This window comes from Lathamus discolor, chromosome 1 (assembly GCF_037157495.1).
Source record: "Lathamus discolor isolate bLatDis1 chromosome 1, bLatDis1.hap1, whole genome shotgun sequence".
Taxonomy (NCBI): domain Eukaryota; kingdom Metazoa; phylum Chordata; class Aves; order Psittaciformes; family Psittacidae; genus Lathamus; species Lathamus discolor.
The window spans coordinates 36296567-36319394 of NC_088884.1; the positions used below are offsets into that span (position 1 = coordinate 36296567).

A 22828-nucleotide genomic window follows, 5' to 3' on the forward strand; every position below is an offset into this window, starting at 1 on the left:
AGTTTTTCCCTGTGAGGGTGCTGAGGCGCTGGCACAGGGTGCCCAGAGAAGCTGTGGCTGCCCCATCCCTGGCAGTGTTCAAGGCCAGGTTGGATGGGGCTTGGAGCAACCTGCTCTGGTGGAAGGTGTCCCTGTGTGTGGCAGAGGATTTAAGCTGGATGAGCTTTAAGGTCCCTTCCAACCCAAACCATTCTATAGTACTCAATACTTTTATTTTCCACAGCTACAGCACTGAGTGAAGTCTCACAGCTCTTGAACCATACAACAGCTTTGCAGCTTCCTCTCTCTGCATCGATAATCTAGTATTTTTGCTGGTAGCATTTTATTTCAGAACAGGGATATGTAAATCTCTCTTCCTCTCTGCTTGTACCAACACCTATTTCCTCCCGCGTTCGCAGAAAGAAAAATGCTGCAAGAGACCTTCTTCCTCTTTTCGTCTTTTTATTTCTCCCCTCCTCCCTTTTTAGGTTAGAGCATGCTCAAAGCTAATTTAAAAACAAAGCTCTCTTGGAGGTGGAGTTTAGGCATACTTATGTTCAGTTCATTTGGTATGTGTTCAAGAGCAGCACTTCCATTCAAGGCATTTCTCAAATTGGAAAGCAGAGCAGCAAACTAGCAAGTGCTACTTGTGTTTGGTGGCCTGGAAATAACAGAAATATTTCCACTGGTATTTCCAGTTTATGTTGCCTTCAAACAGAAATTTGTTCCTCTTGCTAAACCAGAGTGCACAGAAATGAGACGTTTCCAGCTGTGCAGCTGAGCTGGTGGTGGGATGTGGCCACATCTGTGGTTAGGGAGGGCAGAATTCTGCTCGAGGGCTTCTTTGCTTGTGTGAGTGTCCTGGGTCCAGGAGGACCCTGTCACCCCCAGTGCTTTATCTCAGCTCTGGTCTGCTTTTTTGGATCAGGACAAGCACCCTCAAAACCATCATCCATCTTTATCTTGTCCTAGTATAAATGTGATCAGCTGTACAATCATAGAAGGTTTGAGTTGGAGGGGACCTTTTAATCCATTTCCAACCCCCTGCCATGGGCAGGGACACCTTCTGCTAGAGCAGGTTGCTCCAAGCCCCTGTGTCCAACCTGGCCTTGAACACTGGCAGGGATGGGGCAGCCACAGCTTCTTTGGGTACCCTGTGCCAGTGCCTCAGCACCCTCACAGAGAAGAACTTCTTCCTTATGTCCAATCAAAACCTACCCTTTTTTAGTTTCAAACTGCTGCCCCTTGACCAGTCACTACAGACATGGGTAGAAAGTCTTTCTCCATCTTTCCTACAAGCTCCCTTTAGGTACTGAAAGGCTGCAATAAGGTGTCCTTGGAGCCTTCTCTTTCCCATGCTGAACAACCCCAGCTCTCACAGCCTGTCTTCATAGCAGAGGTGCTCCAGCCTCTGATCATTTTCATGGTCCTCCTCTGGAGCTGGTCAAGCAGGTCGTTTCCCAGAGGTGCTGTTTTCCTTTTTTCTCTACGGAAAAAGTCATGATTAGCTTAGGCCAACCAAAAGGACCAGCTTAGCTGGGTACACATCTTCTAGATGTCACTGGTAGAGGCAGTGGGTTGTCCCACTCAGTGAGTGTGGTTTTGTTCCACCCATGACCTGCCCTGGTGTTTAGCTACCCACTTCCACGAAAGGAGGTGAACAGTTCTGGCCAAGTTTGGGTGCTTCGGGAGAAAGGAGGTTGTGTGCATCTCTAAGCAGTCAGTTTTGGGAATCCACTGTGCTCCACAGTGAGTTCAGCCATTGATGGTGTTGTGCTATGCCTTGGGATTCTACATAGGGGACTAAGAAATAGTTTTTGCTGTACAGCATTTACTACATAGTAAGTTCATGTAGTGATCGATAGGAAGCTCTGGCTCCTCACTGCATCTCAGGTGAAGACTCAAATAAGCTGGACTTGGTGACCCCTCTCTGCATTCTTTTGAATAGTTTGCCTTCCAGATATGGAAACCCTTTCCTCTTGTGTACTTTCCTAATCACTGGGGCTTTCCACGCTTGCACAGTGGTTTAGTCACCTTCCTGCATGGGGAGGAAGGGGCTTTTTTCCACTGTATGTAGCAGATTGGGGCGGGGGGGTCTCCAGTTCAGCTTCCCTCATGCTTTAGATTGCAGGAGCACAGTGCTCTGGTTCTTTAGATGACTACTTCAAACCGACAATGTTAATAGCACTCGCAGTCATTTTGCTATCTAGATAATTAATCCACAAGGTATTGCACACAATGTGGTGAATAATACAGGAAGTGATTAAACTGAGTATTTTCCACTGTTATCCAGTGTGTGAAGCTGGCATACTGGAGGCACTGCAGAAAGCAGTGGCAGGTTTGATTTGTTCAGTATTACTGTAGTTGATGACATTTGAGCTGGAATTTCGGATTATTTTGCTTTTGAAGGCATTTTTCCCATTGCTATTAAAAGGCAGTTTGGGAGTCTGGACTCCTTGGACTTCCCATAAACCCAGTAGAGAAAGGCGAGTGTCTATGGAAGCTGTGTGAGAATGATGATATTTGACATCAGTGTTCAGCGTAGCTGCTTTGATTTGCCCTCTGGATGACCATGCTAATGCTCTAAGGAGCTTGCTTTCCCGTTTTAGCTACAGCAGTTCAAGGCGAAAAGGTAGGTGACATGAATGCTTCTATAAATATGTATGTTTTAATCAAGCCATTGTTTATAATTAAATAATGATCATAATGGTATTAAGAAGGGCTTGAGTGGGATGTATAAATGGTCGTGAGACAGAGACAAGTGGTTGATGTCTTCAATTTTTAGCTGAGCTCTTGGGTAAGATTAATAGAAGGTGTTTGTGGCTGAACTGCAGTGATTTATCTGATGCAAAGAAAGGGAGAATGAGACATGAGAATCTGGATGAAATTCTTGTTGCCTTGGCCTCCTGTGTGTCTGCCTTACTCGTTAACATACTGTCTCCTCCTGCCTCTCAAGTCAGTTGCTGAAGCAATGCAGCTGCCCCATGGGAGTTCTTTGAGAAGGCATATCTAAAAGACATGTTCAGAGGCTTTCTCTAGAATGGGTATCAACACCGCCTGGCAATGGAAGTGCTCCCTGGATAAGATGAAAGAACTCTGAAATGGTGCATTAATCTCTTTTCCAAGATAAGAAACTGTGCTGTAGTCTCTATAAACTCTTACATTTTTACTCTAACAAATGTGTTAATCTCCCTGGTAGCGACACTAGTATTTCTCATGGTGGACAAGGCACGTTTGCTGGCATGCACTCCAGTAAGGCCAGTGCTGCTGACCTGCAAAGTTCATCCATTGACTTCAAACTTTTAATGGCCTTACTGTCCTTTTTTTAACCATTGTGTGAATTTAACTAAACACTGTTTTCCTGGAAGTGCTGGGTTTTCAATGGCAGTAGGTGTTTATGTTGAACAGATGCCATAGGAAAACACCAAGCACAGTAGGATGCGGATCAACTTTAATTTGCAGACATATACTTCCTGAATCAAGCTCTGCAGAGCTGTACAACCACAAAGACTTATTGTTTGCTCCACCCGGCCCTGAGGTGTGTGTTTAATTAGGTGTGTTTGTCAGAGGGGAAATGCTTCTTGAAAGAGGGTGTTTAACCTGAAGCTGGGAGTTGTTATCGTAGCTGCATATAAAGTGATGCCACGGTGGTGAACTCTTGTGGAGGTGACTGTCACCCTGCTCAGGGACACATAATACTGCATCTCATGCAGCCTGACTTTGCAGCAAACAGGTTAGTAGTGCTCGCAAGGTGAGGTTTGGGGAAGGAGGTGACAACTGGCAGCTTTATCTAGAAGATCTAAACTAAACGGTTACCTAAAACATGAGCGGGATGTTGCCTTATGTGAAAGATGAGCTGTGGGTCATGTCTGTCTGGAGGGATAAAACATTGATCAAGGGCAGACAAAGGTAAAGTGTCCAAAATTTCTCCTGTTTTGGAGATTGATTCGGGACAAGGTTGTTGTTGGCTTCCAGAAAGATATAGGTTGTAAAATGGAAATAGTGGTTCAGCCCTCCATGTAGACTGTAAGCTTGTGGAGCATAATGACTCTTGAGTGTGTGCGGGCACTGAGGCTGCTCTTATTTTGGTTCTTATTGCTGTTTGTAAAATAAATGTATAACATGAGCTCTAATGAAACTTGAACAGTAATGATTGAGATATTGTCATTTCAGCCTTTGGCAACTCTTTCCTCATTGCCTGCATGTATTGTGAAAGATGAAGGAGCTGGGATTGTTTTTCTGACTGTCCTTAATAGATTTCTCTTTTCCATCTATGCTTGTCTGATCTTAAATGTTGCTGGGATTCCAGCCTTTGCCGACAAGTTATACTGTTTTGTCTGCAGGGTTAAAGTAGTGTGATGCTCCCTCCACACTAGCTGATGGTGTTCATACTGGTTCAGCTGTTCCCAGTCTGGAATAACTTTGCCTGATACTACTCTGTCTGCTGATTTTCACTAACACCTTGCACTGGCAGAAGCTGCATGATCCCAGTCGACTGTGTGTGTTTCTTCTGGGGGTTCTGCTTCCTTGGATTGCCTGTTTGCTCATATGAGTGCAGCTCGAGCGGATCATGGTTATAGATTTTCTTAAATGGGGCTGATTTGGGACTGGGTGGAGATGGCTGTTGTCAGCTGGAAAGAGCCTTAAGACTCACATCTGGCTGAGTTAACACCATGTTCAAACTGTGTTCATCATGTTCAAACATTCCCCAGTCGTAGTTTGGTGCCATTGGTACCTGTGATGTTGTGGCTGTTGGTACCAGTGCTGCAAAGGTGTAGGTGAGAGAACAAGAAGCATTAATGACAAATGTGTGCAGGGGAAGGCTCCTGGATTACTTTTGATAGCCTGTTTGCTTTCATAACCAAATGCATTTCTAAACTGGAAATGGATCCTGTTGCTGTCTGACAGTATAAATGCTGCCTTTGTGGTGCTTGTGCAGCATTTCTGATTGCTTTTTGGAGATCAATGTTAAAGCAAGTGGGACAACATCCTCTGTGCAGGCAAGGTCCCGAGTTCAGTGTAGTGGGTAAAAATCCTCTGTTTATAACGTCGTGTATCTTGATATGAAAAGAGCTATGGCTGGCTTGTTAACATTCCCATTAAAGGGGGACTACTCACCTTCTCTTGATGAAATGGGACTTAACTGTAGCAAGCATTTGCTGTTATCTTGAACACAAATGTGTGTAGTAAACTCCCATTGATGAATGGCTGAAGATGCACCCTGCTGAGCACTGAGGCTGTTGAGGAGTACATGCTGTTTGAAAGAGGACAGATTTTGATAAATGGGTCTCTGTCTTACTACTAACATGCTGGAGAAGAACGTTCTGTATTCCCCAATGGAACATGAAAACCCTCAGGCTCTCAGCTCGTATTCCAGCTTTTCAATGTGGATCTTCATCTTGGAGTTGTTTCTGAGGACAGTACTTACAAGTGTGGCTTACAAAAGCATGTGTTTAATGTGTCTTTGTTGTTGTTGAGATGATAAATCCACAGACAAATAACAAAAAGGAAAACACTGGGGACACTGGTAATAACTTGGGAAGGAAGAAATACTTAAAATAGGCTTTGGGATGAAAATGCTGTCAGTCCTTCAGGCATAAGAGTCGTAAATCCCTGGTGTTTCTTTTGCAGCACCAAGTTAACAGCCTCTAACTCTAACACAGTTTATAAATCTTCTTCTGTGTGTCTGTTAATCCATAACTTTTGAGCTTATTTTAAACATCATCAACTTCATTTTCTAAACTTCATTCAGCAAATTACCTCTTTGGATTTTTGCCTCTTGATCCTAAACCCAGCATTTTGTTCAGTCCTAAAAACAGACTGAACGTCAAATGGCTCCAGAACTTTGGACAAAGCGCTGCCTATAATAGAACAAAGCATCGTGGTGGTGTAATTTATGATGTTTCCTACTGATGCGCTCATCCAAAAAAGCATGTCTTGCTCTCTCAGCATTTAGTCTCCAACATGTTGTCTCGTGCTGACAACCACAGCCTGTTCCAGATTAATTTAAGCCTTGGCGACTTGCTTAGCATCAGAAATGCGATTTTTGGTGCAGTTTGGAATAGAGCCTTTCTCTTCTGTCGTGACTGGGTTCCTTGCTGTAATTGTGGGGCAACTTTCTTGCTGAGGAAGTGAGCTTCTGGTGTATCCAAGCCCATTAGGATGAGCAGGTCCCACGTTGTATTTTGATGTATTCTCCTTACTCAGTATTTTTTTCTGCAGTTTTAAAACATAAATTCAAACATGACAAAACATGATTGTCTAATTTATAAGCAGCTGTTAATTTTCTGCTTTGGCAGTGTGGAATCCTTCACCACTTGTACAGCAAGCAGGTTGAGAAAGTGATTGTGTTGGAAGCTGAGGAACAACCTGCGAGGTATGTAGGAACTTGAGCAACTTGGGTTAAGCATCTGGTGTGTTGTGGAGAGTCAGTTTGTTTTAATCAGGTTTATGGGATCAGTAACAGATCAAGAATTTACAGTATAGGGGCTTCTATCTCCTTTTGTTCTTCAGAAATGGTGCTGACATTTGCAGAGCACCTTTCCTGTAGGGAAGCACAGGAATCAACCAAGAATGCATACTTATACAGATATCAGTTCCTCTTTCACCCTTTATCACAAAGACTGTTCCTTTCCTAATGAGTCCGTAAGGTCTCTGTAGGTTGCACAGTCATGGAAAAAAAATAGTGATTACTTTAGTGATAGGACACACTATCAGTACGTGACGACAGTGTGTTTGCTGGGATGTGACACAGAGCTATGTTCTCACTGCAGTGCCAAGTATTCACCTGTGACCATTTGTTGGGAGTGTCCTATTGCAAACCAGAGGTTTTGCTTTTGAAAAAACATGGGGGTCATAGAGGCATGTTGGAATTTTAATTACAATTTTTCTCTGTTTGTTTTATTTTTAACTAGCCCATTTGGCTATTGGAGGAGAGCAGGAACAGGACCACAGAAACACCTCTTGCTGTCTCTTCCTCCCTTCTACAAACATCTGAAGCAGTAAGATGGAGTCCTGTGGGGGCACTGCATAGTGACAGTTTTAAGGAGTCTTTACCACGTATTTTCTTGCCAGCATATGAAGCTTGCTGGCCTGAAGGTTCCCCTCTTTGGCTGCAGCCCCAGCAGGTGCTCAGAGGCCCCGGAGTTCTCTGTTCAGCAGAGGAAGAAGGAGCAGGGCTGGCTTCCTTGTAAAGAGGTGCAGCTGGCAATGGGTGGTTGTGATTGCCTATCAATAGTTAATCATAGTATTAATGAAATTGCTGCTGTTAAAACTGGAGCTAAGGACAGCTTTTCAGCTGCCTGCTTTAAAGTAAGCTGTAAAGTACCACCTGTGAAATGGTGGTACTAAGAGGGGTCCAAGGCTTGTGAGATGGCTTTTTTCAAACCCTTTTCAGGCTGACAGCACCCTCATTCAGAGATGTGTTTGTCTATATGCAAGTGACAAATGGCATTCACTTCTCTGGGAGCTCTGTACAGTTGCTTTTGTGAACCTTGACTAGCAAGAGCCAAAGCGTGACTTAATACTGCTTTTGTTCCTCAGCTGCAGGCATCTTATGACAAAGACTTTTGGCCCCTTTCTTGACACTGCATGAGTCTTGTTTTGCAGCCCTTTGTGTTTTGGCTTCTTTAAGGGTGTTCTTTGTTTTTGAGTATCAACAAACATGAATGTGCGCATTGCATTTTCTTCTATGGGACTAGTGTGTGACTTTTTAGGATGCAGGTGGTTTGTTTTAACACATTTTACCATGATGGAGAGCCCTGTAGTGCCTCTTAGGACTACTACTATTCTAGTTGTTTGCTTGTTGAACTTGAGTACTTAAGTTTTCTTCCAGTTCAAGTTTAAATCCAGTTCAATTCCACTTCTGTATCACATAAAGCGAGTGAATTGTCCTCTCAAATGCCCTGGAGAAGGATGTGAGGAGCAGAGCTGAAGAGTCCTATTAACTCCAGTGGCATGGCTGGCCCCCTTTATGACTGCTGCTGAGGAAAGACAGTCTGAGACTTCCCTCCAGGTGGTCTGTCAAGCAGAAAGGTAACAATTGAAGGAAATTCCTTTCCTGCTACCAGCTCACAAGCTCAACAAACAATCCCTTTGCGGAGACACTGGGGTCACCCCTCTAGTGTCTTATTTGTCTTTGTTCGCTACTTGAAATTTGTTGAGCAGTTCTTTTCTGCAGGGATTAGGGAATGGTGGCCTGTTTCTCCCTTCCTGAACCTCTTTATGCCTTTCTAAGAAAAACAAGAAAAGGAGATGACACAGAAAACAACCTAGAAACTGTCCTGTGTCACCATACATAACCTCAGTTCATCCTTGTGTACGTGCTACAGTTGTGTGACTGCTTTTGTTTAAGGTGTTCTTCATTCTAGAGAATCTAAAAGGCCAAAAGTAACTCAGTTGTGTGTGTAACACATCAGCAAAGTATTCAGATGGAGGCATGTGTCTGTAGAAATGCCCTTCCATCGGAGCCTGCTCTGTTATCCTTTTTATGTGCAAGGTACTGACTGGTATTCAGCCGTGCCCTCATGTCAGAGCTATCTGATTTATGAGCTTGCAGTAGAAGCTGCTGATTGTAGCTGCTTCTGAAGAGCATGTAAAAAGTCACCAGCTTTGACAGTTGTGACCCAGTGTAATTTCTCCCAGGTTTTGTTTTCTATGAATTCTTAGTTTTCAGAACTCTTCTTTTTTCCATCAAACTGTTAGAAGATGCTGTTCCATTAAATGGCCTGTGGCACGTTGTGTTCTTTGTGAGGCTTCTGTTGATCGTTGTTGCAGTTTAATAGCTTCATGTGTAACAGGTTTGGCTGTGCTAAACCCTTATGGTGTATGCACTGCCTCTTGTAGCTTGTTCTGGCTGACATACACTCTTGCACCTACTCATTCCTTTTAAACTCTTCAGGGCATCATGCCTTTGGTTAAGGTCGTGAGTAAGGTGGGACACAGCCTACTGTTTAATTTCTTGTTCCACCTCACTTTTGGAAGATCAGGTCATCAGTTTTACTGGTCTCCTTATTTTTTGCCTTTTCTTTCAGGACTTTCTTCCCTGCCTTTGTAGTGGTGTCCTTTTTGACTTGAGTTGCAGTGAGGAACCACATACCTAAATACATCTCCGCCAGCTCAGAGTGGTAAGACAGGTCTGGGCAAGGAGGGATGTCTCTTTGTGGATACAGTGCAGGCTGGAATGTGGATGTAGTTGCCTGTGCCAACACTAACTCCCTGAGGTGAAAGTTTTATTTCTTTCCTGTGAGTAAGCTGGGAGTGTGTTAGCTTGAAGTAGCAATAGGTTTAAGAAAACCTTTGTTTCCTTTTCTATGTATCTAAGAAAAGATACATCTTGTGTTAAGAAATCAAAGCAGAGGTTGGACGCTTGCTCTGAGCTATTTGCTAGCACAGAGGGAAGGAAGAAGCAATCTTGTCTGTTTTGTTCCTAGAAAACGAAGGGAACTCGAGTTGTTGAGTTGGCAGGTCACTGATACATATCTGCCCCATCTGAAGAAGTACTTAACTTTTACATAACTAGCTATGAATGTATTTGGGGAGCTGGCAGGCTGCAGAGCACTGTGTGGTTCTCATTATGTTGGTGTTTTTACATTTGTTGAAAATGGGCTTCTTTTATGGGTGGTAGAATTCCTTTTAAGTTGTCATTCAGAAACACCCGGAAGGGAGCTGAGGCCTGACAGCTCAGCAGATCGTGCTGTGCCCTAGCTCCAGGCAGAATGCTGGTGTGCCCTAAGGAACAGCACATGGCATGAAGCAAAATCTGGAGCTTCACCAGCATTACTATGCTCCTATTGGCAAGACTCTGGAATTCACAGCGCTGGTGTAACTTAGGCAGCATATGGAACATTTACTTTGCTTGGTCTCATTTTTCGCTGCTGTAGCTACTGAATGCACAACTACCTGATTAATGCAGCGACTTTAATCTTCTGACCCCCTTACTAGCACCTATTAATTGCAGTCATAGATTTATGAATTTGTAAAGCTAGAGGGGATGATTATGTTCTGTAGTTCGGTCTCTTCATGCAGCTGAACACAAACCTTTCACTAAGTCTAGCATTTTATTCCCTTTGCTTTTAAAGTGAGTGCCTTGTTCTAAGACTGTGGTTTCTAGTCCCAATCTCCAGTCACTGAAATTTCTCAAACCGCTGTCAGTTCCACTGCTTATGGAAGAATCATGGTGGTCTTTATCTTTGCATTTTAAAAATCAAATGAGCAGAGCTATTACAACTTCTTCAACACGGGACATGTTCTTCAGTTCACAGATGTTGCTCTTCCATTTACTTTTTAACTTCCTACCTTCTTGGTAAATAAAGGCCATGTTTGCTGTGCCAGTCATGTTTACATGGGTGCCATAACCTGCCTCTTCTCTTGCTCCACATATTGATGTATATCAAGGATAACTTTACCCTTTTTGACTTACGTAGAATGGTTTGGGTTGAAAAGGACCTTAAGTTCATCCAGTGCCAACCAGCCTGCTATGGGCAGGGGCACCTCACCCTGGACCATGTTACCCGAAAAGGTTCTGTCCTATATGTATATAAAATACCTGGCATAGGCTTCTATCCAATTGAATATTTACCAAGACCATCCATTATCATCACTGTAGCATCCAGAAGATTTCTGTTTCAGGAGTATGACTACGCTCTTGTTCCCGGAATTTACTTGGCCTCAATGTTACTCCTCTCATCTTGCTTCACTAGATCTTGTGAAGGAAATACAGAACAAGTGTGGAAACAGCCACACCAACGTGTTTCTCTTCCCTGCAACAATCTTGCTGAAGTCTTGTGCTCTAGGTTTTAAGAGCATTCCGGATTCACCAGTCTCCTTTTGAGCATCTCAAGTCACATGTTTTGAATGTTTCTGCTCCCCCAGTCAATAAGAGGCTGTTCTGGATGCCTCCCTCTCCCTCAGAAATGCCTCTAGTGTTAAACCTTTTCTATTTGAAGAGTCACTGTCCTCTGATGCTGACGTTTTCAGAAACAGGATGACTTAGAAGTAAGGTCTTCTGCAAAAACGGCATGGGATTTAGTCTGTTTGCTGTTTATATTTAGTAGTTTTGTATGCAAGCGTGGTCAGTCTTCCTTTCCTTTTCTCCCTACGACTTTCTCTGCTCTGTTCCTGTCTGCAGGAAGTCCTTTACCACTGGGTGACACTGTTTGATAGTTCTTAACATTCACAACAGTGAATCCCTGAAGAAACTGTCCTCTGACTCTTTCGACTTCTGATTTTTGAATCAAGGCTCAGTGTTTATATGAAATCCCATGTTTTAATATAGTTAAATTTGTAGTTAAATTTGATTCAGCCACATCTGCCCTCATGTTTAATTTTGTGCTCCAAACAGACTTGTCTAGAACACTGATGTTGCACCGTAGCTGCAGGGAGTACAAACAGATCTGATTTGCTTTCTGATCTTAAAATGTCCTTAAAAACTGTGTCATTTCAGAATCTCCTATGGATCACTGCTGACCCATGTCTAAATAAATTGCTAGTTATCTTTGGGGATTAATCTAATTGCAAACTGTGCTGTGGAGTGCATTTCCTAAGAGGCATAATTTCAGTGATCTCCCAAAAGCCATGTTTACTGTGGTGTAGTAATTAACCTGTGTAGTGTATTGCTGAAAGCCAGATAGAGATTCAGTTGCCTTTGCTAGTCATGATTTATTCCTTTCCAATGAATTATATCAGATGAGGTTGAGGGGAGGGGGTTTGTGCATGACATGCTGTTGTTCTACAGGAAGAAAGCAATATAGTTACTATGGGCCTTTTTGATGAGAGGCGTCCAAAACACTCCTTGCCATCAGAATGTCTTTCTGCATCCCTAACGCTATCGAGGGATTTCAGCAATCACAAGGACCTGACCTGAGTAAAATACGTGTGGAGAAAATGAATTCCTCAATAAACATGCAGGACTTCTGGGGAAGAGAAATGATGTAAAGTGCATAGTCTGCTTCATCTGCTATTAGTGTCGGATTGGAACCATGGGGTTACAGTGGGTTGAGCATAGAGAAGGTTTAGGGTAGATGGGCTCTGTTCACAATGTGGTGGTCTTCATCCTGTGTCTTTCAGTCTTTTCTATTGCCTGTGTTAAACATTAGTTGGTAAGTAGTTTGTTGCAGGGAGAATCTATATCCGAGTTTTTCCTGTGTCTTAACTCATGGTAAATGAAGGTCTCCATTTCCTTCTATTCTCCCTGTGCTCTTCACAGCCCGCCTTGCATGGAGACCTCCTGCTGCAGCAGGAGAGGAGAGTCACTTTTTCTCTCATCTTCTACCTCTGATTACACAGCTGCATTGATACCTCTTCAGCATTTTAACTGAGCAAGAGAAGAAAGAAATACAGCTGTTCAGAGCTGGTGCTTTCAGCTGGTTTCAAAGCCAGTGGCAGAGAGGGAAATTTCTGTTGGATTAATAGAAATTCCTGTTCTCTTGGCCTGGTAATTCTAGTGGAAGGTGAGGCTATTCTTAAAACTGTTTGTGTCTTTCTGTATCTCTTTTCCAACACCAGAGAACAAGAGGAACCAGCCTTTCTATCCTCACTGGCATTGCTCTTCAGCCCTCAGCTTCTGGGGGGAGCTAGGCTCTTCTCTTAACACTCACGACTTGACTGAACTTCAAAGCACAGGAACAGAGACTGCCTGGTGGTGTTTAAGTTGAATGAGAGCCATAAGCAGCTCTTTGCATATGAGAGAACTGTAACAGTGTGAAGCATTGCCCCCAATCTTACACACAGTCTCCCTTTAGGTGTCAGTGCCAATGCAAACATCTTTAAAATGATCCTGTTTCTTCTGGTGTCTCATCTAGTGGATTTTATCTGTGCTTTGTTGACATTAGCACTCTCAGCAGTACTTAAGGGAAGAAAATGAGCATTAACTGGATGGATTTCCTTGAGAGTTTGAGTGGTTTAGTTCATTTTAATATCCTCAGTAGTGACAACAGGAACCTCTTCAGTAGCCAGCAAGCTGTCTGCTTCTTTCCATATCCTTGACATCACTGAGATTGCTTTGGGCTGCCCTGATCAAGTGCACAGCACCCATGTTCCTGAGAGAAGTCTAGGTGGTCTGTAAGTCATTGGGTAGCCATGCAACTGATGATACCCAGTATAAGAAAGGTGCTATAAGTTAAGCTGTTCTCTCACAGGACAGACAGAAGTCTTTCAGTCTTATTACTTCATTTTGTCTGCTGGGATCTGAAGATGACAAGAAGCAGCGAGATTTGCCTTGCAGAAGCTTGTGCTGGTTTTGGTGATGCCCTTTCTCTTGTACATGCGTGAGCTGGGTCACACAGGGTTGAAATAACCTGCCTAAGATGGGAAGAGCAAAGCTGGAGCCATAAACAAAAGCCTGTTAAAGGCTTTAAAACTCTGATGGTCTCCATTTTGTTTGAAGAATAGAAATGTAAGTAATCTGGTAACAGGGTGATATTCAGTGAGTGATCCCTGTGGCACAGTAGGTACACAATTTCGAGACTGGTGAATCATAGACTCATGGGATGGTTTAGGTTGAAAGGGACTTTAGAGCTCCTCCAGTTCCAACCCCCTGCCACGAACATGGACACCTTCCACTAGAGCAGGTTGCTCTAAGGTGCGGACACTCTTCTGATCTAGAAGCAAAACTCTTGTAGCAGGGAGGTGGCAGCCTTGCTGAACAAAGTATGAGGGGCTGGGAGGAACTGCCGCCACCAGGACCTCTGTGGTCCTCCCCTCTTCATCCACAGGCAGTCTGGATGGGTTTTGCTATGATCCAAAGCCCGTCATCCCTTTCAGCCACAAAAGGCTGTGTAAGAGCCAGACTTCTTGAACAGTGGCTTGAGCATCTTGGCTGGGAAAACTATTTTGTATTCAGTTTTCAGGAACTCTCATTTTGAGTTAAAGGTGAGCTGTGGGAAGTTATTAATGATATCTATAATCAAGGATTAATCAAGTAAATCTCTCTAGTCAAGAGCCTCTTGCTGCACTGAGAGCATATGGATAGAAATGATAGCAGTGGTGAGCTTTCATGTGCAAACAGTGCTAAGATGGTGCCTGGAAGCACACTCTGCATTGAAGTGGCTCTTTTCTTTCCACCGGCGCTGATGTGAGGTGGTTCTGGTTGTGTAATGTCTGAGCAGAGACACACTGAAGAGTTTTTATTCCAATACCTCTTGAAATCAGAAGGGGGAGAGTAAAGCCATATTTCTTCCCAAGGAATGCCTTTGGGTTAGTTGTAGCGCACCACAAGTGTACACACTAGTTTAAAGAGCTAAAAACGTAAGTCTTAAAAACCAGTGTTTGATGCTTCACAGCACAGCTCAGAGCAGATGTTGAAGCATTTGTGAGAGTAAAATCTTCAGGAGGCGTTCAGTGTTTGAGCTAATGCTTCTGTGCAAAGTATCAGTTCAAGAATTTATTAGGGCAAAAAGGAAATTAAGTGAATTTGGCCTTAATGTAACTTCTGGGTCCTGGACTAGGCTATTATTTTGCTGTTCGTTGGTATTTTTAGGCATTTATTTATGTGCCTTTTAAGGGACCTGAACTCTACCTCTGCTTTCACAGCTGGAAAGAATTGTGGGAATCCTTTGAATGGTGAAAATGCCATATATATGTCTAATAATATAAATATATGGTGTCCCATAGGAATTTTTATATTCAGATTCCGTATGCAGAGGGTGATTTCTGGTATGAAGAGTACCAGAGAGAAAATAAGTGCAATTCCCTGCATGCCGTATAAACACAGGTGGGGGGGTGTTGGTGGGGGCTGTTGGTGATGTTTGGCATAAACTTCCCTTTCTTGTGGAAGCCATGGAGCCCTGTTGTAGCAAAAGCTCTGGCAGCTGCTAAATCCTTAACCTGGTGGTGTTAAGATCTACTTTAGATCTGTTAAAAACACTTGTGGCTGGTTGTAGCTCTCTTTGTACACGTGTTTCCAGTCTTACTACCATTGAGGGACTTTGGCTGAAAAAAAACCCTCTATAAATAGAATATAAATGAATAAAGCTGTAAGCAAACGTGGCTGTTGGACACATTCCCCCATATGTAACCTGTGCTTCTGGCACACTGCGGTTCAGTTGTGTCTATTCCATATGATCAGCTTGAAGGATCTATTCATTCTTCCTGAATTTACCTACACTCCAAGAAAAATAAGTGGGAGAATTGCAAGCATTGGTGTTGGATCTCCAAGACTTGAGGTATCAGTATGGTACTTCTTGATTGCTCTAAGAGCATCTTTGCATCTGAAAGCATTAAACTAGGAGGATACTTGAAGTTATTTTTACAGAGAGCATTTTCGTTATCTAATGGGGTAATGAAATTGCAGTGCTGTTTGAGGAGTTAAAATGCTTCTTACGTGCAGGATCCACAGCTTATTGTTTCTCGATGGAAATCCATGTGTACATAAGAAGTGATAGACAAAGTGTGTGAGAGCTACTTGGGCAGGACAAGGTAGGGTAGAGAAATGCTTTTGTGCTGCTTGTGCAGCAGCAGCTAATTCAGGAAATGCACTGGGGAAACACCTGCCAGATTAGTGGATGTATTAAATTTGAGCCAAGCTGAGCTCAAACATTCCTGAATCCAAATCTCTTTGTTTTGAAGCAAGGTAATGGGGAAACACAGAGCTGGATTGTGTATTCTCAGTTGATCATGTACCAGAAGATGGTTAAAAGGAGCCTCTCAAATGCTCTTAAGGCAGCATATTCCTGCTAAGTAATTATTTGGATTATGCATGTCCCACTATTGCACCTTCTGATGATGTGAAAGCAGCTCTATGGGTTCTGACTTTGTGGTGGGAGCACTAGGGACTGTTGGAATTCATATTTCTTTAATTATTATTGCTTGAACATTGATTAAACTTCATTTAAGGACTTTTACAGGGTTCCGTCATCAGGCTTAGATGGTTTACAGGTGTGAGCCTGACTCACAATGAAACTGGTGCTTTTCTGACAGCTCCATTCCTGTCTACTGCTGGCTTGGTGCATCCTATGTGCCTCAGTTTCCTTCTTATATGAAACATGCCTGTGCTTCTGTTAATGTTTGCTTTTAAAGGGCGTGGGTAGAACTCACACTGTTTAATCATGTTTGTTTCTAACCTTACACAGTGACTCTGCAGGACTGCGTCTGTGGCCTCCAGCCGGGCTGAGGTTTGCAAAGGGTGTGAGAGGAGGGAGTGAGTGGGAACTGAGTGCCCTGTTTGGCTGGCTCTGTTTGGAAATCCTAGCTGCAATCATTTGCAGCTTAATCACACATGGAAAGCATCGTGAGTTCCCAAGGGAGTTTTATTCATTCAAGTTTGCTGCTAGTAGAGTTCATGTTACATGAGGAAACCACGATTCCTGACCTCTGTGTTGAATACATGTTTTTAAAAGCAGAGATGGGGGCAGAAGAAAGCAGAATAAATAGACTCCTTTTCAGGGCTTGCCAAAAGGGAATCTACAGGCTCCAAAATCTTACATCAAACTTTCTGAGAAATGATTGAATCAAACCGTTTTTCAGGGGCTTGTGTTAAAAACACCCTACATTGTTTCTGACAGTGGTAGGGTAATTCTGCGGCTTTCAGCTCTGCCTAGAGCAAACAAGACTCATCTTGAAGCAGCAGCAGGTTATTTTCAGATTTACTTTAATGGAGAGCTGTCTGGTAAATGCCTTTTAGAAGACTCCCAGCCCCATCAATGCAACAGAACTCACAGAGTACAGAAAACCAAATATTTACAGAGCAGGTTTATTTTGGGTGGAGGCTGGATATGTAACATCGGAGTTGGTTTAGCTGTGATAAGCCTGATGTGAATGCTGAGGAAGTATGAATTGTGGCCTTAAAGGAGAAAAGAACTGTAGCTTATTCATTGTCTGTGGGAAAGAGAATAGACTTACACATGCTTTTTATTAATGGCATTGTGCTATGTGGTGTATGCTGTGGGTTGGGGGTTTGTTTCTAGCTTCTTTCCAAGAAGACAGAGCCAGGCTCTTCACTGTGCTGCGTGGCAGGAAGGTGAAAGACAATGGTTTCAAGAGTTTCATATGGGTGTAAAGATCAACTTCACCATGAAGACAGTGAAGCAGGGTTGCCCACAGAGGCTGTGCAGCCTTGGAAGGCTTCAACAACTTCTTCTGACCTCAGCTTTTCAATGATCCCTTGTATTTGGTACATGTGGTGGTAGCTGGTTGGTTGACTGAATCAAGAAGGACTCTGAAGGGGTGATGGGAGAAGTATTTTTATGGCATGAGCCATGTCAGTAAGAGGTTTATGCCATGTACAGCAAAATGCTTACACAGTTTTGAACTGTGGGCAATTCTTATATTAGTTTCAGAGGTATCTGGGAGAACTGGCACCCCACAGCGTGCAAAAATTCTATCGCAAAACTTGCCTTGAAAACCTAATGCAGAGCTCTCCCCGTGAGCAGCTCACATGGGTGTAAGCTGTTTCTCATCACATTTTCTCCATAGAATCCTGGTGTGGGAGATGTAGCTCCAGCAAAACACAGTTCACATTATCCATTCAAACAAGAAAGCTGAAAGGGCTATGTCAGGTCCATGAGACACATTTAAATCCAGAGCGGCTTCCCTGCATCTGCTGAAAACTTGGTCTTGTAGTTTTGCTGCTTCATCTGTAAGTGCACACACACCCCAAACAGGGTGATGCTGGTTCAGTGTTCATGTACTGAAGTGTCAGTGGAAATCTTTCCACTCTATCGAGTGGATTTTGAATCAGACCTGAGCAACAATATGAGATTCCTCATGAAAAAAACAATAGGTTAGGGATTAAACTGAGACTGAATTTAGGGTTCACAGCCCGTGAAGTGAGAGAGGGAGGGAAGGGCTCAAACAGTGGAGTATAAATTAAAGCACATACTCAGCTTCTACTGGAAAATACATGGCAAATTCCAGTGATTCTCTGTACCATACAGTGTGCAGCATTCAGCTGTTCTGCCAGTCAGGCTAATGGAGGTCTCTCGTCTTTTCTTTCATGTCCCATTGATTCATCTCAGCAAACCCACGTGCTGTGAGATTGTTTTTTTGGGGTCTGTTTGAGGGGCCAGTGTTTCATTAAACTGACAATTGCAGATTCAGCAGTTGTGCAGGTTTCCACAACAGCAAACAGAGACAGAATTGCTTTGAAAGTGCTTTGTTTTGGATGCTGAGCTTTTTGTAACTGAGCCTTTGTCCTGGACGGGAGTATGAATGGTTATATGGAAAGTTTTTGACAACTATACTTGTCAGCTGTCGATTAAAAGCATTGTGATTTGGTATATAGATACACTTGCTATAACAAGTTAGGAAAATGCCACATTTCCAGTTGATATAAATCATCAAGACTTCATTGCCTTCAGATCAATGGGTTTTCAGTGAAATATGGCCTTTAAAACAACCTCACCCAAATTTTTCTCCTATACTTTTCCACTCCAAACTCTGTCCCCTATCCCAGCAATTGTAGATGTGGTAATTTCCACATGGAAGCTTCTGCTCAGCACACTACAGTTGAGGACTTATCCACAGAAGGTGTTTTCCCCATTGCTGACATGGGACTGGTGGCAGAAAATGAGACTTTGTATGGTTTCGGTACATACTCATAGTATTTAATACAGTCAGTATTTAAAATGTCTTTAGGGTCTCAGTATTACTGATCTAAAAAATCCCTCATCTGAGTAAGCTTATTAAAATCAATAGGGTTTCTCACACACTTACCCTTAACTATTTGTCCAGTCCTTCTTAAACCAGGGGGAATCTGTGTCTGCAAGTCAAGCGATGGAGGCTGTTGGAGATGATATTGGTGTGAAATTGCTGTCTATATGCTATGAATGTTTGCTCTGAGAGCCTTTACTTACTACAGACAAAATTAATCTAGGGAAAGCATAACTGTTACCAGTGTAATATGCTGCTTTTATGTTTTAATGCATTATTAAAAGGCCATTCAGTGCAGATTTACTGGAGCTTTGCCCCTGTTTTACAGATACTGTGAACAAGGACACTGAACCCAAAGATCCATATCCCATTCCAAGAAAGATTATGGCTGAACCAGACTACATAGATGATGACAATCCTGAATTAATTAGACCGCAGAAACTAATTAATCCTGTGAAGTCATCTCGGAATCATCAGGATCTCCATAGAGAGCTGCTTATGAATCAGAAAAGGTAAGAATCTAAAAGCCTGTTGTGCTACCCTCCCACCCCAAACACACAGCTTGAGGTTTAGTTTCATCAAAATTACATTCTACCCAAAACCCAGCAGTTCTTGCTGATTCGTATCTTGTAGATGAAAAGAGTGTGGTTCTTAACCATGGCATTTGTTCCTGCTGCAATCTCAGTTGCTCTGCAAAAGCTTGTAAAAGACCTCTCATTCTGGTTTTGTGAATACTCACAAAGGGTCAGTTTCAAGGGGAAGCAGTTCAGTTCTCCCCTATCTCATTTCATATTGGTTACCTGGGCACTGTAATTTGTCTTGAATTCTTAACTTTGACAAAGTATTTGACAGCATTTTGCCATTACCGGCAGGATAATCAAATCTGTGGGTTTTACCATTCCCAGCACACTGAGTTCATGGGGCCATTTTTAAATCAAAGAAATCCAATATTTTGTTTCACATGAAACCGTTCTCTGCTACTCGATCTTTCTTACAGTGCAGTATGACAGTCTGGTGCCTGCTCCAATGCTACACAAGTGTTTCTTTGTATGCTATGCAAATGCTGCTGCTTCCATTCTGGGATGGGATGCACAGCTGTTGCTATATATATTGCTTTTAAAGATGGGAATAACTGGAACTTGATTTCATCAACTTCAGAGACACAAGCACTTGGCCCAGAGATAGCTGAAGTTCTCTTATTAAATCTCTTCAGCAATGCGGGACTCATTTAGAAAACATAAGAAAACAGCCACCAGACCACACAGTGGAGGAAAAGCCACCAAGCTTATTGCTGCTCCTTCATTTAAACAGAAACTCAGTATGATATAAACCAGAGATTTGGTGTGTAGAAGCCACACAAAATGGGCTTTCCAAAGGCAAGTGTGTGGGGATCCGCAAAACAGAAGGGGAAGAACAGTTTTTCAGAGTGCATTTGCTAATCAAGTTGCTGGTGGCAGCCATTCAGGTTTTTTGAGACCCAGGACCTTGAGCAGGGAGAGGAGGAAGTTACTGCTATTGCTTGGCTATGCCAGCACAACTGGATTTGTCTGTTTGGCAGGAAGAGGCACATTACAAAACTCCTTTCTGGTAGGGTAGGATTTTGAGGGGAGAAAGGGGTCTTTTTACTCATAATAGCAAAATCCTCACAAAAGCTAAGCTTAGATACTTAACTCTAAAAGAATTGCATACACAATACAGCATTTCTTTAGTGATGAAGTAGAAATGTTCTGCAGAATACCAACTGAATTGGAAGAAACTGGCCTAAATAGGTGTTTGTCCTATTTTTCATTAATGGGATTAAACATCAAAGTCAGTTCCTAGCACCAAGAAGTTTATAGTCATAGAAAGAAAGATAATCGAAGTTTCTCAACTTATGATCTATTTCTAAAGGATGTGGAGGCTGCAATAAATTAAGGCTATTTTTTTTCCTTCTAAGTTTATGAAAGTGTAAAGCACTTTTGAATAGTTATGGAGTTCTTTTCTTGTGGGAGAATATCCTATTACACAGAGGAGTTGTGCAGCCCTCAGTACCCATCTTCTTTTATTGTGAGATTCTGATTAGCTGCAGCTGTTAATTTTAGATTCTTATTTACCCATGCAGAAATGAAATATATTGAGGGTTTCCACCAGCAGAAAAACTGGTGTTTTTGAGAAGAGGGGGTTAGTCTTTGTGCTTCGTGCCACTGTACTGGCTCTGATATGAGGCTTTCTGGTAATGTAGGCATTAGGCTTATGGTCTGCTTTGTTACTGCAAACTGTCATGTTTATGGAGGACTTAGTGCTTTTATAGAAGTCTGCTCAACAAGCACCTTCCTTTATTGTGAAGACTCTGTAGGCACCAGCAGCTTCACTTTTTGACCAATAGGCTCTAAACAGCCATTTCTGGATCTTAGAAACATAGAATCAATCAGGTTGGAAAAGGCCTTTAAGATCACCAAGTCCAACCTTTACACCAGTACTACCAAGGCCACCACTAGCCCATGTCACTGAGGGCCTCATCTACATGGTTTGTGAACACTTCCAGGGATGCTGACTCCACAACTGCTCTGGGCAGCCTGTTCCAATGCCTGACTGCCCTTGCAGTGAAAACATTTTTCCTCATATCCAGTCTAAACCTTCCCTGGCACAGCTCGAGGCCACTTCCTCTTGTCCTGTCACTTGTTACCTGGGAGAAGAGACCTGCCACCTCCTCACTCCATCCTCCTTTCAGGCAGTTGTAGAGAGATATCTTAGAAGATGTTAGCCGGTGCTGGTCTTATCATTCTCCATGCCTGCAGTGAGCAGCTGAACTGCTGTAGTTATTTACTTGCAGAAATGGTAGTTTTCTGGGGCAAAGATCCAGGCAATGGTGCCTCAAGACACTGATCACTTACCTTAAGCTGGTTTTACTTAGTAGGAGTCAGCCTCCGCTCTGCAGAGTGTTGGCCCTGTCCCTTCCAGAGGTTTTAACCCTATCAGCTCTAACTTGTGGTCTAGCACACTTTGCTTACTCTATATCAAAGCTTTAGGACTACTTATTTAACCAGAGCTATCACTAGTAGGTATTACAAGACTCACAGTTAGTCCAGTAGCCGCCTGTTTCTTGCTTTTCCTTTTTTACATATGGTTGACATTACAGATCTGACTACCAATCCCACTTGATTAGACTGAGAGGTTGTATTTACTTCTGTGGGTCCCCTTTATTATAGCTGCAACACATCTAAATCAGCCTTATGCCTCTGGTTTGTTATGCTGCAACCTTACTGAATAAAAGCAGGAATGAGTAATGTTACTTAGCAGCTTGCCTCTGGTTTGTGGCTGCCTTGAATTGCTAATTGCCAACATGGAAGTTTCCACTGATTCAGCTCTCACTGATCCAGTAGTAATAGTAGTAGTAGTAATACAGAAATCACTCCAGCTTTTCTCTGCCTGACTTAAGTTTTTTGTGTTAAAATGTAATTAAAATAGCATGAAACATTAAATGTGAACGCGATCTAGCAGCTTCTGTTGTTTTCAGGCCACGAGATCTATTATGAGAAAAAAGAAACAGCATTTGGTGTTGCTAAATATTTGATTTTGCTGTCAGGGTATGTACAGGGCTACATGTGCTGAATAATATATGGAGTCATTCATAGATGTCACTGTAAAATGGCATTTTTATGTATTATTGGACATGCTGTCATATACATATTAAGGAAGAATCAGGCAACCACAGACACACAGCACATAGGGAAGGGTAAAAGTAGCTTTCTGAAAGCTTATTGAGAATCTCTTAAAGTCGAAATAAGAAATGGTTGACGTTAAACTTAATGCTGAATTATTTCCCATAATAGTCTTCATGGGAAAGACAACAATAAGGAAGTCACATTTGGGATCTTTCTGCTCTGACTTAAGTGACGCTGATACTTGAATAACAGGGAGAGCTTTGAATCTTCTCATAACAAATTTTGAAGACATGATAGCATAACAGAGAGAAAAGAACTGGCTGCAGTCACAAAAAGAAGTAGGAATGAGTGTGTATCGTTGTGTGTGCCTGAATAAATAAAGTCATGCATCTTCCCAGAGAGTAAGCTTTCTCATTTTAGAGTAGTTGGCTCAGGAAGCAATTTGTGCTGAACGGACTTGAAACATTCATTTGATGTAGTACCTACAGCCTTGTAAGAAGGAGAATCCTCAGCCTTTGTCTGGTCTCCAAGGTGACTGCAACTTTTTTTCTTCTGGATTTGTGTTGTCTTTAGCCTCTTTTGAGTGTAGCCTGGCAGCTCTCACTGGAAATACCTTCACA

General features: G+C 42.6%; 1 protein-coding gene across 12 annotated transcripts in view; it reads left to right on the forward strand.

Moving 5' to 3' along the window:
• FAM107B (family with sequence similarity 107 member B) overlaps nucleotides 1–22828 on the forward strand; it is a 61559-nt gene that overhangs the window by 32949 nt on the left and 5782 nt on the right. For 6 of the 12 annotated variants that reach the window (XM_065667503.1, XM_065667553.1, XM_065667544.1 and 3 more), the window contains one exon: nucleotides 18893–19076. In XM_065667503.1, coding sequence (XP_065523575.1) covers nucleotides 18949–19076 — 128 coding nt within the window. In that variant the 5' untranslated portion in view covers nucleotides 18893–18948. Of the gene's footprint in view, nucleotides 1–2586; nucleotides 2612–3646; nucleotides 3713–6278; nucleotides 6356–6893; nucleotides 6981–9011; nucleotides 9105–18892; nucleotides 19077–22828 lie in introns of those variants that run through there. The other 6 variants (XM_065667514.1, XM_065667562.1, XM_065667533.1 and 3 more) reach the window with 5 other exon arrangements.